A 15,698-nucleotide genomic window follows, 5' to 3' on the forward strand; every position below is an offset into this window, starting at 1 on the left:
AACACACTACTCTATCATCACAGTACTTCCTGTGACTTAAGTTCATAGACTCCAGCAGGGAGCAGCTACTATCCCTGCCTGGAGGGATGACCCCCGTCCTCCAAGTGTCCCAGGTAGAGCAAATGTCACCAGGTACTCTTGTCGGCATTAAGAATCTGGCTAGTGCTCATTGTAAACTGAACCTGCACAGCCCAAAGAGCCCACCTTACTGGCAAGCTCCATAACCTTTCCACTGGGCAGGTTGCTTCAGAACTCGACCTGTTGCCCACTCTTTCTGCACAGCCCCAGGCTGGGCCTCCTCTTTCACCAACGTTGTTATACTTGTTTCCACCAATTTCTGCTGGCTTTTATTGCCACTATTTTTTCTTGTATGCAAGTTTGAAACAGTTTTTTAAAACTGTTCATCTTTTTTATTTTTATTCTTACCCTAATCCTGAAATTGGATTTATTCGAGAAACTCACAATTGACTTAACAAAGGAAAATCTGTTGCTATAATTTCCTACTCTGCAGATTAAAGAGGAAAGTCATTTAATTATCTCAATGTATATAGAAAACAAAACAAAATTTGGTAAAACCCCACATTCATTCATGATAAAACTTCTTGGTAACCAGTTCCAGAAAAGATCCTTAATAACTTTGAAAAAGTGGCTGAAAACCCACTGACAATACCTCACATTACAAGCGTCTCTGTTAAAAATCAAGAGCGGGGGCTGGAGAGGTGGCTCAGTGGTTAAGAGCACTGGCTGCTCTTGCAGAGAACCTGGGTTTGGTTCCCAGCACCCATATGGTGGCTGACAATTATTTGTAACTTCAGTTCCAGGGGATCTGATGCTCTCTTCTGACCTCAGCAGGCATTGCATGATAGAGGTGCACTTAGATACATGCAGGCAATATACTCATACATATAAAAAAATAAAATATTAAAAAATAAAAGCCAAGAATGGACCAGTGACACTCCAGTATTCATATACAAGGCTTCAGCAGCCCAGCAAAACAGGAGTTGGAGCACGTTGCTGAGTATAGCTTCCACTAAAACAAAACAAAACAAAACAACAACAACAACAACAACAACAACAACAACAAAACCCAACTCTGTCCCAAGGTTTGCTAACAAAGTGAGAATGTGTCTTGGAACACAGAGCCACCTTCCAGGGCAGCCTTATGATCCATATACAAAACAAGTGTGTTCAGAATAGAGATGAGCCCATGGCTCTTCTCATAAAGTTTAAAAAATAACATCCCTTAAATGTTTAGGGGACATTCTGGTTGTGTGGTTTAGTTTTTTTTTAACAGTGCACATTTCATAGCCACGAAGAACTTTCCTTCTCTGAAACTTAGCCTCCCTCTATCACCGGCCATCTCTGTTTAACTTAATGCATGATTTTTCCTACTAGCATAATCAAAGCCAATATGGAATGGAATATGACAATCAGAAACAGCAAACCTTGTGTTTATTTAGATAATAGTTTTTCAGTGAAAATGAGACTACTGAACTCTAGTCCCAACTACATAACATTATTTATAATGTTCCAGGAAAGCAATGTGGCATACACACTCAAAGGCTTACCAAGGGCACCATCATGTTGGGAGCTGGGGGAGATTGGACCCACAAAGAAGACAGGAGACAGGTGCCCTTTCTGGGTACTTGACTTGTGTAACTTAACTGAAGTGTGCTTACCATACCTGAGCAAGGAAGAGATAGCATTGTCCTCAAGCGCTTACCCTCTCACCTTTACCACCTATCGAGAGGAAGCATTCTGAAAATTGCCTGTTCTGGCAGGGGCAGTGGCTACACCAGCTCAAGAAGTGTGTCACCTGTGCAGAAATATCCAGGAGGAGGCCCTGCCCTCCAGATCTCTTAACAGTATCCAGGATCTGCTGATCAAATTTGAAGATTCCCTTCCCAGATACACCAGCAGGACAGACTGGGTCTTACCCTCTGAGTGGTCCATAGCACAGCAACCACACCTTGGAGTCCCTATATTGGAGGCCTTAGAGTAGTTACCCATAGACTCAGAGGGAGCAAAGCTGGTATGGGTGGCCAGCAGGAGCTCTGAGAACTAACCCTGTGCCAGAATTGGGGCCCTGCTAGGCCAATCCCAGCTGTCTGGAAGCCAGTGGGTACTGGGTGCTTGAGCCTTGCCTCCCTCACAGGAGGTGATTCTGACCTTAAGGACCTTTATGTCTGTTTTCCAGAGCTCATACAGGTTTCTAGTCATCTAGACCCTATCCATTAGGTCTCTCTAATATGATAGATGAGGCACTGAAGCTTGGTGGGTAAGTCACAGTCCAGGCCTTTGTACTTTGACTCCGCCAGAGGTCACTTGCAGTTAACATCATTTCATTACTTACCTACTTCTTGTGCCTGAACCATGCAGCTCTGCATCCCCAAAGAAGCCTGGTCCACTTTGAACAGCTTTCAGGTCACCTAGTCTAGTGGCCTCCCTGGCAACCATAAGTTCCTAAGGGCAGAGCAGGTCTCAAACTCCACCAGAAGTGGTCTGCAATTGGCAGCTAAAAGAGCACCTATGTGGAGCCAGGACTCTGGGGGTCAAGAGGTCCATCCATAAAATGTTGATGGAAGAAGCCCAGCATACCTGCAAGGTCACAATAAGGGAATCCTTTCACACCTGGTTCTGGGCTATCTCCACCCCTTGAAGACCTCCAACTTGGAAACATACTGTTTGAATTCAGGATGCAGCCAGTGATATGCATAGCTCTAGGGCCCGACTGGGACCTGCAGGGATCTGAGTCCCATGAGAAGGCCAACAGGTAGCTCTCTCCAGAAAAGTCTCTGTCTTGACAAGTGTGCCTCAGCCCCATCCTAAAACAAAACTGCTGGGTAGCAACAAGGGTACCTGCTGGTGTGACATGAAGCTGTGGGAACATCTCATCTCCTGGGCCTCCAGAGCCACACCCATCCTGGAGAGCCTTGGGAACCAGGTGCATTACTAGATTGGTTCAGTGGAAGGAGCTGATGAAAATGTCCCAGGGTAGATATTTGGGGTCAGAGAAACAAATTAGCAAGCTGACTACTCAGTTGACCAGCAGTTTCTGCTCACCCCTAGGTGGCCCGTGCCATCCTACTCTAGGGACCCATAGGGTCAATCACATTCTCTTGGTCAGTGTGCACCACACAGATAATAGATCCAGCAAGATGTGGTAGGGAGACACATACCCTGCTCTCCTGGAATATTTACTAGAGTCCCATTTTCTTATGGTTTCAGGATCTCAAAAATCACAATGAACATAGTTGTAGGGGCTTGCAACTCCAGCTACTCAGAAGGCAGAAGCAGGATTGTGAGGCCAACATGAGAAATACAGAGACCTTGTCCCCACTCCCTCCCCGAAAACTACCATAACTAAGTCATGAAACTTGGTCATAGCTTGTCTAAGACCCTTCTCATACCTCATATTTGAGAACAGAATTGATGGTACATAAAAGGTAGCAGCTTGGCTGGGCATGGTGGCTCATGTCTGTAATCCTAGGACTCAGGAAGCTAAGGAAGGAGGAGTGCTTTGAGTTTGAGGCCAACCTAGGCTATAAAGGAGTTTCAGGTCAGCTAGGGTCTGTAAGCAGCAGACTTGCTGGGTGAAGCCCCAGAGCTTTTTCCCCAGGTCCTTTGTATTTCAGTATTTACACACCAAGAGAGGATCTGTCCCCTTAAGAGTGATGACTAGAATTTGGTTTGAGTTTAAACAGTCCACACTGGGGGCCCAGTACAAGCACCTGAGAGAGACAGTTGTCCTCCCTTCCTGCTATCTGTTACTCTCTGCAGTTGAAACCCCCAAAACTAAGCCATTTCACTTAAAAAACCCACCACCTTTCCATCTTCCCAGAGACACAGGGTGGGGGACTGTCAAAGGGTATCAATAAACAATATCATGCAGTATCAACTCTTGTGTTTTATTTAGAGCAGAAGGACCCAGTGAAGTCCACAAAACAGCCTATTTTCCTGGAGCAGTTGTCCTGGCCTGGCCTGCTGAGCATGGCCTTCTCTTTCCCCCTCCGCCCAGCAAGAGAATCCCAACCCAGGGTCATCATGTGGAATTCCTGGTCCTCCTGAGCACACAATCAACACCCCTTACAGTTCAGTTCTTCCTCTCCAGCTCTAAGACAGCAAATGAGAGGAGAGGCTTTTCCTTGGTGCCCAGGCTGTGACCCCAGGGGACCTGTTTGTGAGCTCCCAGCACATCCCAGACTTAAGCCTCAAGGTTGTGGCAGAAGCTTAGAGCAAAGAGTGGCAGTGCTCTTGTTTTTGTTTCTGTTTTTTGTTTTTTCCATGCCATGGACAAGCACCCTGAAGGGTTTCTGCCCTGCTGGGATCTTACAGGGTCAGCCAGACAGAACAATTCAGGTCACCCATTTTTCCCCCTTGAATAAATGCAGGGCTCCAGATTCCTAAACAAGCTCACCGTCTTTCCAAGGGGGCTAACCAGGGGCCTCTGGCTTCCAAATCAAGTCCTTTGGGACAACGCTAGTCCCAGCCCTACTATACCCACAGCTAGGCCCTCAACCCTCAGTTACTTTATTGGTTGGGCACCTGCTGGCAGGCACGAAGGCTAGGTCGCCGCAGTCGGTCCCACCACCTTCCCTGCTGCTCCCTGCCTTCAGCCAGTCACAGTCTGACCCAGCTGGTCTCCTCATCAGGCTCTTTCCTAAACTCAGTCTGCCACTGTCAGGCCTCCCTCCCTTTGGCGCCTGGTGCCTGTGGTCCATCATCTCCCCCACTCGCCTATGGATGCAGCGTTTTGCCTCAGGTTTCTTGAATAGTATATACTTCCAAAAAATGGGGTCTGTGGGGAGAATCCCTAAAATAAGTGTAAAAGTTTCCGTTTGGTCACAATGTTAACACTAGAGTGACAGTAACTCCCTAAGTTTCTAGCAGTCCTAGTATCTCGTTTTAATTTTAATTTCTTTGTTCTGGAATTTGTTTCTTATCCCAGTTCAAAATAGTCTCTCTTAAATCCTTGGCGTCAGTGCAGGGTGAGATCCAAAGAACACACCCCAGAGTACTTTATCGGCTGCTTTGCAGGAAGTGGAAAGATCTATTCTGGTCTGTTTGGAGGGCACTATATGAAACTGTGTTCACCACCTTTCAGAGAACAGTTTGGTGTGAACGTGATTTTAGGGAAGTTTAAAACGTTTGTAAGATACCCACAAATAGGTTCCAAGGCATCAAATATAACATCACATGAACAGCAGAAAACAAGAAACTAAAATAAAAAGCGACATTGAAATCCAGAGGCCACCAAGGGCAGTAGCGTCGCACAGGGCAGCGTGTCGCGGGTGCAGCTGTGGCGCAAGCATGTGCCCAGGAGGGCCGCGTTCTGGCCCACGGTCTAAGACAGGTAGTACATGCCATAAGCGCTGACTGGCCCCGCGAGGATTCCAGGAACTGCTGCGCTGCCGAACGCGGCTGCGGAGGTATGGAACTGGGCGCCCAGAGGGAAGGGCAGGGTGAATGCCGGCAGCAGTGGCTTGGCCGCCAGTTTCAGCTTCTCCAGCTCAGCCTCTTGCAGTCGCTTGGCCTTGGCCCGGCGGTTCTGAAACCAGATTTTGACCTGCGTCTCGGTAAGACTCAGGCTGCTGGAGAACTCCGCGCGCTCCGCAATGGACAAGTACTGCTTCTGGTGAAACTTGCGCTCCAGTGCCAGTAACTGCGCGGTAGTGAAGGGCGTCCGAGGCTTGCGGTTGTTCTTGTGTTTTCGGAGGGTGCAGGATGGAGGACTGGCGGCACCTGGAAGGAAAGAGAAGCACAGTCCTGGAGCTCGAACGCCGGCGGCGACCGCCTATCCCGACACCGCCCCATCCCTGCAAGGCGGGTTGCTACTCCGTGCCCGCCTGCGCAACTAACTCGCGAAAACCACGCGGATAAGCGAAGCAAGGGCCGGGGAAAGTGGTGTGATGGGGGGGGGATGCCCCGAACTCAGGCCCTGCTCTCCAAACCGGTGGCCTTGCACTCAAGGGGAGATCTGGGACTGGCCACTACGAAAAAGCGTGAAGCTGGGGCGGGAGGCCGCTGCAGCTCCTGAGGACGAGCACAGAGGCGAGGACTCCACGCAGAATAGTTAGCTGTCGCGGTCCGCGCGAGGTGGACAAAGAGTGCTCGGGTGTGAGCAGTCCGAAGCAGCGAGGCACTGGGAGCTCCAGGCTGCCGACCTCGCCCAAGGGAGGGACGTGGACGTGCCTGCTGAGCCTGTGTGCGATGTTGGGCTCAGGTGGACTATCTTTGCGCTCAGGCTGTGTCCGTTTGAGGCTAATTACTAAGTTATGAGCGACATCGCCCTTCCCACCCTGGACTTCCGAGCCTTGGCTGCGCCGGCGCCTTTCGGGGCCTGGAAACGCGAGGCACTTACGTGGGGGACACGCGTGCGGGATGGGCGGGAGCCAGACTCCGGACTTGGCGACGCCGGGTGGCCTCTCCTCCCCCGGCTCCCCGGGCTCCGAGCCCGATCGGCGCTCAGCCTCCAGCAGCGACTCGACACTGAAGGGTAGAGGACCCCGCCCCGCTTCGCCCCCGCTGTTCGCTCCGAGCCCGACAGCGTTCATGTCTAGAGTCGCAGGGGCCAAGCATGGGCTAGCGAGAGCTGGGCCGGCCCGCGGGGGCGCAGGACGCGGCAGCGGCGAGTAGTGCCACGACCCAGAGCTCGGCGGCTTCCCCGCCCCTTCGCACCCTATAAAAAGGTGGCGCCGCTTTCATGAGCCGCTGCCCAATGATCGTGGCCGCCGATGTGCGGGCCTCGGTGCGGGTTGGATTCACAGCCTTCGGAGGCGGGCCGCTCAGGGAGGGGCGTAGGGGCGGAGCTGCTGCCTGGGAACTAAGTGCCCGGGACCTCGGATTGTCGCACCCATTCCCGGCTTTCGGAACTCGCTGTTGTCTGAGAAAGCGATCCTGCAGGGAGGGCTGAGGGGCTTCCCGAGCAAGGGTAGAGTTGGCTTCAGCCTCCCAAGACGAGGAACCGACGGCTAGCGCTCGCGGACGCCGCGGTTGCGATCTAGGCTTCGGTTCTTTTTTTTTTTTCTTTTCTTTCTTTCTTTTTTTCCCAGACAGGGTCTCCCTGTAGCCCCAGTTGGCCTGGAACTCGTTATATAAACCAGGCTGATCTGGAACTCACAGAGATCCGCCTGCCTCTGCCTCCGTGCTGGGATTAAAGGCGGTGCGCCACCATACTCGCCTTGGCTTCAGTTCTTGACCCTATGTCGACAGCGACCGGCAGGGCTCCGGACAGAGGGAAGCTATGCGCCAACGCATACCGCGGTGACGTGTGGTGGGACTGACCCGCTGCTTTTCTTGTTGCGTCCAAGGCCTTGGGCCCAGTACCCCTGGCACGGTCCTGTTTCCAGTCATGGTGTTTTCCCTGTATCCTGGGGTTCGCACATGATTCACCTCATGCCCAGACTCTGCTTCCGATTCCTTGTTTTTGCCCGAGGTCTCTCTTTGGGCCCCTGGAGCGCCAAGCATCTTTTCAGCCAGTGACAGCCTCGAGGGCTGCATGTGCATCCCAGCTTTGGCCAGGAAGCTGCTAGAGGGACGCGTCACCAGTCGGTGGGCAGAGGCCACTAGAAGGTGGTGAGGCAGACCTCTCATAAGCCTTAGATGCCAGGCTCAAGATGCAAGGGGCCTCGGGCTGGTCAAAATGTGAAGTTCTTCCTCTGCTCGGTCCGGTGTGCACCGGCATCCTCTGGTACTTGGTGTTTGCCCGGAGGGGTTGCCCTCACAGACCCTCGGAAAGTCTCCAGAGAGGGTCTTCGGTGACAGCAGTCATAACCGGGACTCGGACAAATCCGGTGGGAACCTCCCGAATGCTCCAGAAAGAACCAGAGGACACTGACTGGGAGAAACCACTTTGCCGGCTCAGAAAGGGAGGACCTAAGGCCAGATAGAGCTCTGCTCTCCTGGTGATTCTTATCCCCAAACTCTTTGAATCTTTAGTTTAAAAAGAAGCATGGTTCTGCAGCCTCTTTCAGAAGGAACAAACCTGGGCATGGGTTTTAGAATACATCAGGAATTGATTTGGGAAACAATAATGCCGGGTTAATATCCTAGAATACAGGAGGAGTAATCTAAATGTCTCTATATATTTGTTTTAGACAATCAAAATTACCTAAATGAAGTCCAGCTTTGGGAGTCAAACTGTTGAGTTCAGCCAGGGAAATTAATTAGAAAGTTTTTCTTCGTGTAAAATTTGAAGATGCTCAAAGGGGCCAACAGAAGGTTCCTAACAAGCTAGGTCTCTATGTTCCCAGACAGACCAGTTCCAAGCTTTCTTGGAAGGTAGCTATGCTTACCACTTTGCCACCAACACTTGCCTACTGCACTCTAATTTAACAAAGACGTTCTGAATGGATTGAAGATAATTGCATCATTAAAACACTTTCTTTGAAGGCCTCGCTGGTAGTTTATCTTCACTAGACCACTCACAAGAGTGTTCAAAGATTTTAAAAAATAGGAATGAAGGATGGCTGGTCTGGGCCTGCCTTGCATCATCCAAAGTGCCTCTGACTAAAGGAAGCTGGAGCCTGTGTTCCTGGCTGATATGACCACCTGGAGAAAGGGACAGGGTTATAGACCAGAAGCAGGTCTTTTGGGCATGATCTCCTGGCTGATATGACCACCTGGAGAAAGGGACAGGGTTATAGACCAGAAGCAGGTCTTTTGGGCATGATCCTTCCTGCCAACCAGTCCATCCTTGGGTTCTCACCTCCCCTACTTCCTAGAGGGATCCTGATGGCAATCTTAGCAGTCCTGCTTTGTACAGAGACTGGCCCCTGCCTGGTACCGGCTCCAGTCCTGGCTGATATGACCACCTGGAGAAAGGGACAGGGTTATAGACCAGAAGCAGGTCTTTTGGGCATGATCCTTCCTGCCAACCAGTCCATCCTTGGGTTCTCACCTCCCCTACTTCCTAGAGGGATCCTGATGGCAATCTTAGCAGTCCTGCTTTGTACAGAGACTGGCCCCTGCCTGGTACCGGCTCCAGTTAGAATGAAAAGGAGGAAGGAAAGAGGCAGGAGGGAGGGGAGAGGCAGGAAGGAAGAGAGGTAGGATAGAGGAGAGCAGCAAGGAGGAGGGGAGAGGCTGGAGGGGTGGGGAAGATTTCCCCCAATAGGCATGAAGATCTCAGACAAATCCCCCACAGGATATCTGTGCCCTGCCCTGCCCATGGCCTGGCTAAGAAAGGACCTTAATTGCAAGGCAAAGTGGTAGGGGTGTGAAGGAGCCTTTTCTGCCAACACAGTGGCTTTTTATGTAGGAACTAGAATCCCATGTGCACAGGGAGGCGGGATACTGTCTCTAGTTACTAGAAGAGATGGGGATGCCTGTAGGTACCAGGCCTCTCAGCACATGTGTCTGGCATGCATGCACATGTGCTTTAATGGAGTGCCTGAGCACAGCCATATCCCAGCTATGCCCAGAAATGACAAACCCTCCAGGCTTGGTAAACATTTCCCCCAATTTTAGGGGTATAGTTTCTTTCCTGTGTTGAGGCTGTGCTGGCTTTGGAAGGGATTCATGAATACAGACAGCAAGGATCAGAAGGGCTTTCTAGTGGGATGAGAAGATTACTGAGAAAGAGCTTCATTTTAGGAGTTATGTAGTCACTTTTAGCACTTAATAGAACTAGGGCAGAAGTGCTCTCTGCACATGGCAACAACTTGATGCTGTAGTCCAGTAGGCATGTTAGGCTCATGCTAGATGATCCATTCCATGTGATGAAGGTGATACCACATTCTTGAAGAAAGTGGCTCAGCTTGTTTAGGACATCAGTGCCATTGTGTCCAGCCATTGATGGAATTAGCCTCTAATTTTTTTCCTAGCATATATATAGTCAGTAGTCTGTGGACAACTGGGCTATTGCTGGCCAGCCCTCATGTAGGCAGCTGATTCATGCCTCATTCTAGGGTGGAGTCACCTGCTACAATCTCTTTCAAAGGCCTTCCTTGCCAGACACTGCAATCTCCAAGGAAAAGCCAAGTGGGAAGCCACTAGTGTCTGCCTTCTTAGCCACTGCTGTTGGCTGTGGCCCCAAACACTACAACTTTATCTTGAAAAACCAGGGCCATGCTCTCCCTAAGGGCATTTTTTGGAGGAACCTTTGGGTTTTCCCTTCACAACTTGTTGAGAAGTTACTTCAAACACAGAGACCTGGGTGTTTTTCTCAGGATTCTGGCCAGACAGAGATCAGTTGAGGGGAACTCTGGCAGCTAGCAGGTGTGACAGAGAACACATAGGAAAATGAGATGTGTTGGTAGGATGTGAGACACAGATGAGATGTGAGGTATTAATAAATTTGGGTCTGCAAGCTTATCCCAGGGAAAAGACAATGCCTGAGAAACATGTGTTGTGGAGAAAGAAGAGGCTTACTGAAGATGCCAGCAACCAGAAAAGAGAATACTGTTGACTCAAGTCACCCCTTTAGATCTTGGGCAAGTAGAGATACCAATATGAGGACTGAATCAGGGTCCATGAGCATAAATAGGCCTTTCTCCAGAGTCAAAGTCAGGCAGTCTGCTGTTCTGGCACCAATCACAGGTGGCAAATTCCTTGTGATGGCATTTTCTTGGGCGCAGAATGGTCCAACTTTGAGGTAGTTTTGCGATCAAGAACTAATTTCAGCTCACAAAAACAAGTAAGATCACAAGGATGCAGTCAAGACCAAATCCTTGGAATGACAAAAGGAACAGGAGTAAAGCAAGATGGAACCACTGATACCACAGCTCCTGGTCCTTTCAGTAGAGAACCCAAAGGTTATGGCAGTGAAGGACCAGGCAGAACGTGAAGACAGAGGTGCCTAGACGTCTCAGCCCATTCCAGTCACTGATACTGAAATTCAGAGTGACAAATGCTTTGGGTCATACAGGATAGGACCTGTCTGACTCCAAGTCCCTGTTCTTCCCTCTGCATTCATTTTGAGGGGTAGAAGGTAGGCTTGGTGATGCTCCTTTAAAATTTTTCTTTTTCTTTTTACTAAGTGACATATTTTCTTGCTTCTTCATATTTGTGATTTTTGCTTGGGTGTTATATGATATGACTTTTACCTTGTTGAGTGCTGGGCATTTTTGTATTTCTGTAAGTTGGTTGTTGTTGTTCTCGCCAACAAATGTGTTAAAAATCCATTGCAGCGCATACAGGGAGTAACAGTGTGAGAAGTTATACATTCTAAATACAAGCCTAAGTAGTACTACTTAGTTAGCTTAAATGCTAACTCAGAGGGTCTTTTGGAGTAAATAGTTCTGGAAGGTGTCTATTCTCTAGGACAGTAAGGGTTCTCTATGGAAGGCATGTGCATGGTGGGTATGCAGATCCATCAGACAGGAGCACCACATTCATGCTAAACTCCAACTCCACATACCAACAAGCTCCTTGACCATCCCTCATTCCACAAAACATGATAGCAAATTTATTTACTTTAAAAATGTATTTATTATTATTGTGTGTAGGTTGTTAGGCTTGCATGGCAAGTACCTTAACTTACTGAGCCATCTTGCCAGCACCCACAAATTCATTTTCCAAAAGGATGTTTTGTTTTGCTTTAAAAAAATCCTATTTTTAAGAGAAAAAGTAATGCACACCGTGGATGTTTACAGTTAGCAGCACCAGCCTCCCCCTGCACTGTTAGGTCTGGTTCCTTTTGTTTTTGGTTTTTTTCCTTTGAGACAGGGTCTCTCTGCAGTCCAGCTGGTCTAGAACTCATTATGTAAATCAGGCTTGCCTCAAACTCAGAGCTCCACCTGCCTTGGTCTGGGATTAAAGGTGTGTACCACCATACCCGCTGTATTCTTGTTTTGTTCTGGGGCAGTAATGTTATTTGGAAACACTTTGGATCTTCCAGCTCTTCCTTTTAACTTTTCTCAGATAGGTCTGCAGCAGTGCTTGACCAGAGTCAGTTGTCCTTTGACTGAGGCCAGGTCCTCTGAGCACTCTGTTTTTAATCCCTAGATTGGGGAAGCAGTCACTATTCCTATCCCTGGTGAGCACCTGATCTTTTTTAGAAAAATATTTTATTTTTATTTTATTTGTATGAGTGTATTGCCTGCATGTAGGTAAGTGCACCCATGTCATGCAATGCCAGTGGAGGACAGAAGTTGTCGGATCCCCTGGGACTGGAGTTATGGACAATTGTTAGCTGCCATGTGGGTGCTGGGATTTGAACCTGGGTCTTCTTCAAGAACAGTGTTCTTAACCACTGAGCAATCTCTCCAGCCCCCGAGCACCTGATCTTTTAAAGATTTTTATTTTTAGTTATATGTATATGGGGGATGGGGGATGTGTATATGCATGCAAGTGCCCTCCCAGCCAGAGGTATTGGATTCCCTGTAGTTACAGGTGATTGTGAGCCATTTGATATGGGTGCTAGGAACAAAACTTAAGCCCACTGCAAGAGTAGTATGTGCTGTTAACCACTGATCCATTTCTCCAATGCCCTCCCACAATCTTAGTTAGCTTTCTGTCACTAGGACAAAATACCTGAGAAAGTCAACCTAAAGACTTCCCAGATTTCAGTCCATGATCACCTGACCCTCCCTGATGTTTCTTGGCCTGTGGTGGGCAGAACTTCATGGTGGGGAGCACATGGTGCTGGAAGCAAAGAGAGGAAGGGCCCGAGTTATGACATCCCCTTCAAGGGCACATCCCTCTCCTGGAAAGGTTGTACTACCTCCTAGTAGTGCCACAAATTTGGTAAACAAGACTTTAGTGCTATGAGTCTTCAGGGTCAAAGCCTAGGCTCTGGGTAGCCCTAGCAAACTAGTTATGACCACCCATCTCCTTATGGTTATATAAACCACTTTATGGTTCTATAGCTAGTAACAATTTCTGGGTAGAGGAGAGTCTCTAAGAGGCAGAGCTGCCTGCAAGTTGATCAGAGAGCTCCAAGGATGCAGCTTTTGTGAGCTGTCACCCATGCTGGGGTAGGCTTTTCAGTGATGCAACTGCCTTTGAGTCACTCATACTCCTGTGACCCTAGTAAGTTCACTGGTTTATTAAGCTAGACTAGGTTAGGTCTGCCTGTGCCCCATTTGGTATGAATAGATTTTTTTTTCATGTATCCTCAGGAAAAGTTACACAAAACCAGCTCATGATGATGAGTCTCCAAGACCTGAGGATGGGAGGACTGATCTCTCTAGATAACTAATGCCTGAAACCAGATAATGGCTGCAGTTTGGGTTGTCTCTTTTCCTTCCCAGCAGCCTTGCCTGTGTCCATCTGCCCTGTTCCCCTCCTGTTCACCATGAACCACTTGGGCTCTAGCAGCCACTCCAGGTATCTTCGGACTGTTGGCCAGCCCATGAAACACTGATGCAGAAAGTTATCAGGGTCATTCTTGGGTTTGTAAACCCTAAAAGAAGTCATTTTGTAAAGCATTTTAAAAGAAAAAAATGATTGGGACTGGGCTTGAAACATGGAAGCAAGAATACATCAGTAATCAGAATGGGTGCTAAAGCCCACCCCACCTTGGAATCCCTGATGGGCAGGAAGCCCTGGAGCTGGGCCTGGCACTACCTATGGCTATAGGCTAGGACAACCCTGGGGAATAGTCCAAAGAGGAGCTCCCTCACCTGAAGACAAGCAGTGTTGCCTTTCAGAGTGATGAGAAAAAAAAGCCTGCACCCCTTCATGTGACTGACAGCATAGCTCCTCCCACAACTGGTCCCCCAAACTTCCTGCAGCCAGTAGCCCTGGTGGACTCTCGACTGGTCTTAGAACCATACTGCTCCTGATTTTTTCCATCTCAGAGAGAGCTGGCTTGAAGACCTATCTGCTTCCTTTTCCTGTGGGTCCCATGAGAGCCAAGAGGCATTCTTGGGGGGGGAGGGCAACACCTTCAGGGAATGGTTTGGGCACAAGAATTTATTACGAACATCTCTTTGTAGAGTCACCCAAAGCCATAGGCAACAATTCCTTAGCTAAGTATGGGAAACTCCTCACATAGAGGGACAGCACTACTCAGCATGGAAGTCAATCCCACGCTTTTCCCAGCTGAGAGTCCATCTTGGGGAAGGGGCTATGGAAGGAAGACTGAACACACCTTGGGAGAAACAAAGGGAAATTGAACAGAGAGACATTGGGACAAAGGCTAGAATTGGTCAAGCAGTGGGGGATTGTGGGGACCACAGCCTCCGAGTGAACAAAGACAGCACTGAGCAGCTAAGTGTTCTAGGTGTCATGACCTGTAGCCAGGTGAGAATGAGAGCTTTCAGGCTGCAGGCCAGGGAAGAACAGCGAGAACGGTTTGTAGGAGGTGCTTGCTAGAAGGTTCTTTGGCCCAGAGCAGGTGTGCCGGTCAGTACCTAGGCTCTGTCTGGATGACTTTGAGAGGTTCTTGGAAATGTCTGCAGCACTCTGATGGAGGTGGTTGGTCCTATGAGTCAAGGGTAGAAGAGTTGACAGTTGGTACTTGGGCATCAGCCAGATATCCCTGAGAAGTGAGGGTAAGAGCAGGCCTCTTGGGTTGGAGATGTTTTAGTCTCCTGATCTTCCAGGTGTTGTGGGCCCTTCCCCTGCTCACAACTGGGCTCCCCCACCACCTGGGTGAAAGGTGCCCCTAGGTCTCCTGAGCATGGGATGAGAAGGGGTGAGAACACCCTATTCACCACGCAGCCTTCTGTCAAGGGAGCTCCCCAGCCCACAAGAACCTCGGAAGAGTGACACTTCAGGCCAGACCCAGTCTTCTTGAGCCTGACCCTCACCCCTGAGAAGTTACTGGGTAGAGACGAAGGGAAGGGTGGTGCTTGTCCCACAGGCAGCTCCACCAGCCACCCCAGCTCCACCTCCAGCTGCTCCGAGTGACTCTCTGCTGGCCTCTGCACCCGCATCACCTTTCTGGCAAAGTCTGTATCCAAGTTTCTCTCCTAAGGTGCGGAACGTCCGCGCCCCCAGCGGCGGCCAGATGTGAGCGCCGGGTCCCTTTAATCACTGCCCAGCGGCTATGGCGCATTGTTCCCGGTCCCGCAGGATTCTCCCAGGCGGCCCCGCCGCGCGGGGCAGTGTTCAAAGAGCCTGGATAAACAGGCGGTACGCTGCACGGACAAAGCGCAGCCGTCTCCGGCCGGGCGGGACCTGGGGAATTTGCGCCAGCGGCCGCCGGGAGCTTTGTGCGCCGCTTAATGAGCTGGAAAATACAATTGGCTTCCCGGGCTGTGAAAATCGTTTCAAGGGCCGCGGCGTCACTTGGCTGCTGGGAGACCCCGGAATTGATCTCCTTTGTCCCTTGCAAGGGCTGCGACCAGGCTGTGTCTCTTGAGGAAAGATCGCAAGCGGACCCCAAGTGGGAGGCGACCCAGGAACTCCAAGCTTAAAACTCAAACCAGACGGCAGCGCTGTTTTTCTGCTTCCCCACTTTCCACGCGCTTCCCTTCCGTATCGGCCTTGTTTCAGTCCCCGGGTGTGGACACCCAGGGGAGGCATCTTGCTGGGCTGGCTCTGCCAGAAGGCCCCGGAGGACACTGGCCACTCACCACTGTTACCCTTTTGGGGTAAATACATCACTGTCCCCTACACCTTCCAGACCCAGGGATAGGTGTCTTTGCCCCACTGCAGGTGTTCTAAATCACTTCCAGGTTACAGAATTCGGAAGGTTAACAGATTCCTGAATTGGGAAGAAAGTGCCTAGCGTTTTGAGTCCGTTTTTTTCTTTTCATGTCTTTCAAGCTGTCCCCGTGGGCTGCAGATGCTAATAAAGTGGCCAGGGC

General features: G+C 49.8%; 1 protein-coding gene across 1 annotated transcript; it reads right to left on the minus strand.

Annotated features, from left to right (window-relative positions):
* Window positions 1–5,344: 5,344 nt before the first annotated feature.
* LOC115068487 (homeobox protein MSX-3-like) lies at window positions 5,345–7,593 on the minus strand. Its single transcript, XM_029558701.1, has 3 exons — window positions 7,260–7,593; window positions 6,362–6,679; window positions 5,345–5,742 (listed from the first exon to the last, which is right to left on the minus strand). Exons 1-3 carry the CDS (start codon window positions 7,591–7,593, stop codon window positions 5,345–5,347), a joined length of 1,050 nt encoding a protein of 349 aa, XP_029414561.1.
* Between the last annotated feature and the right edge of the window lie 8,105 nt (window positions 7,594–15,698).

This window comes from Nannospalax galili, unplaced genomic scaffold (assembly GCF_000622305.1).
Source record: "Nannospalax galili isolate Female #2095 unplaced genomic scaffold, S.galili_v1.0 scaffold49, whole genome shotgun sequence".
Taxonomy (NCBI): Eukaryota; Metazoa; Chordata; class Mammalia; order Rodentia; family Spalacidae; genus Nannospalax; species Nannospalax galili.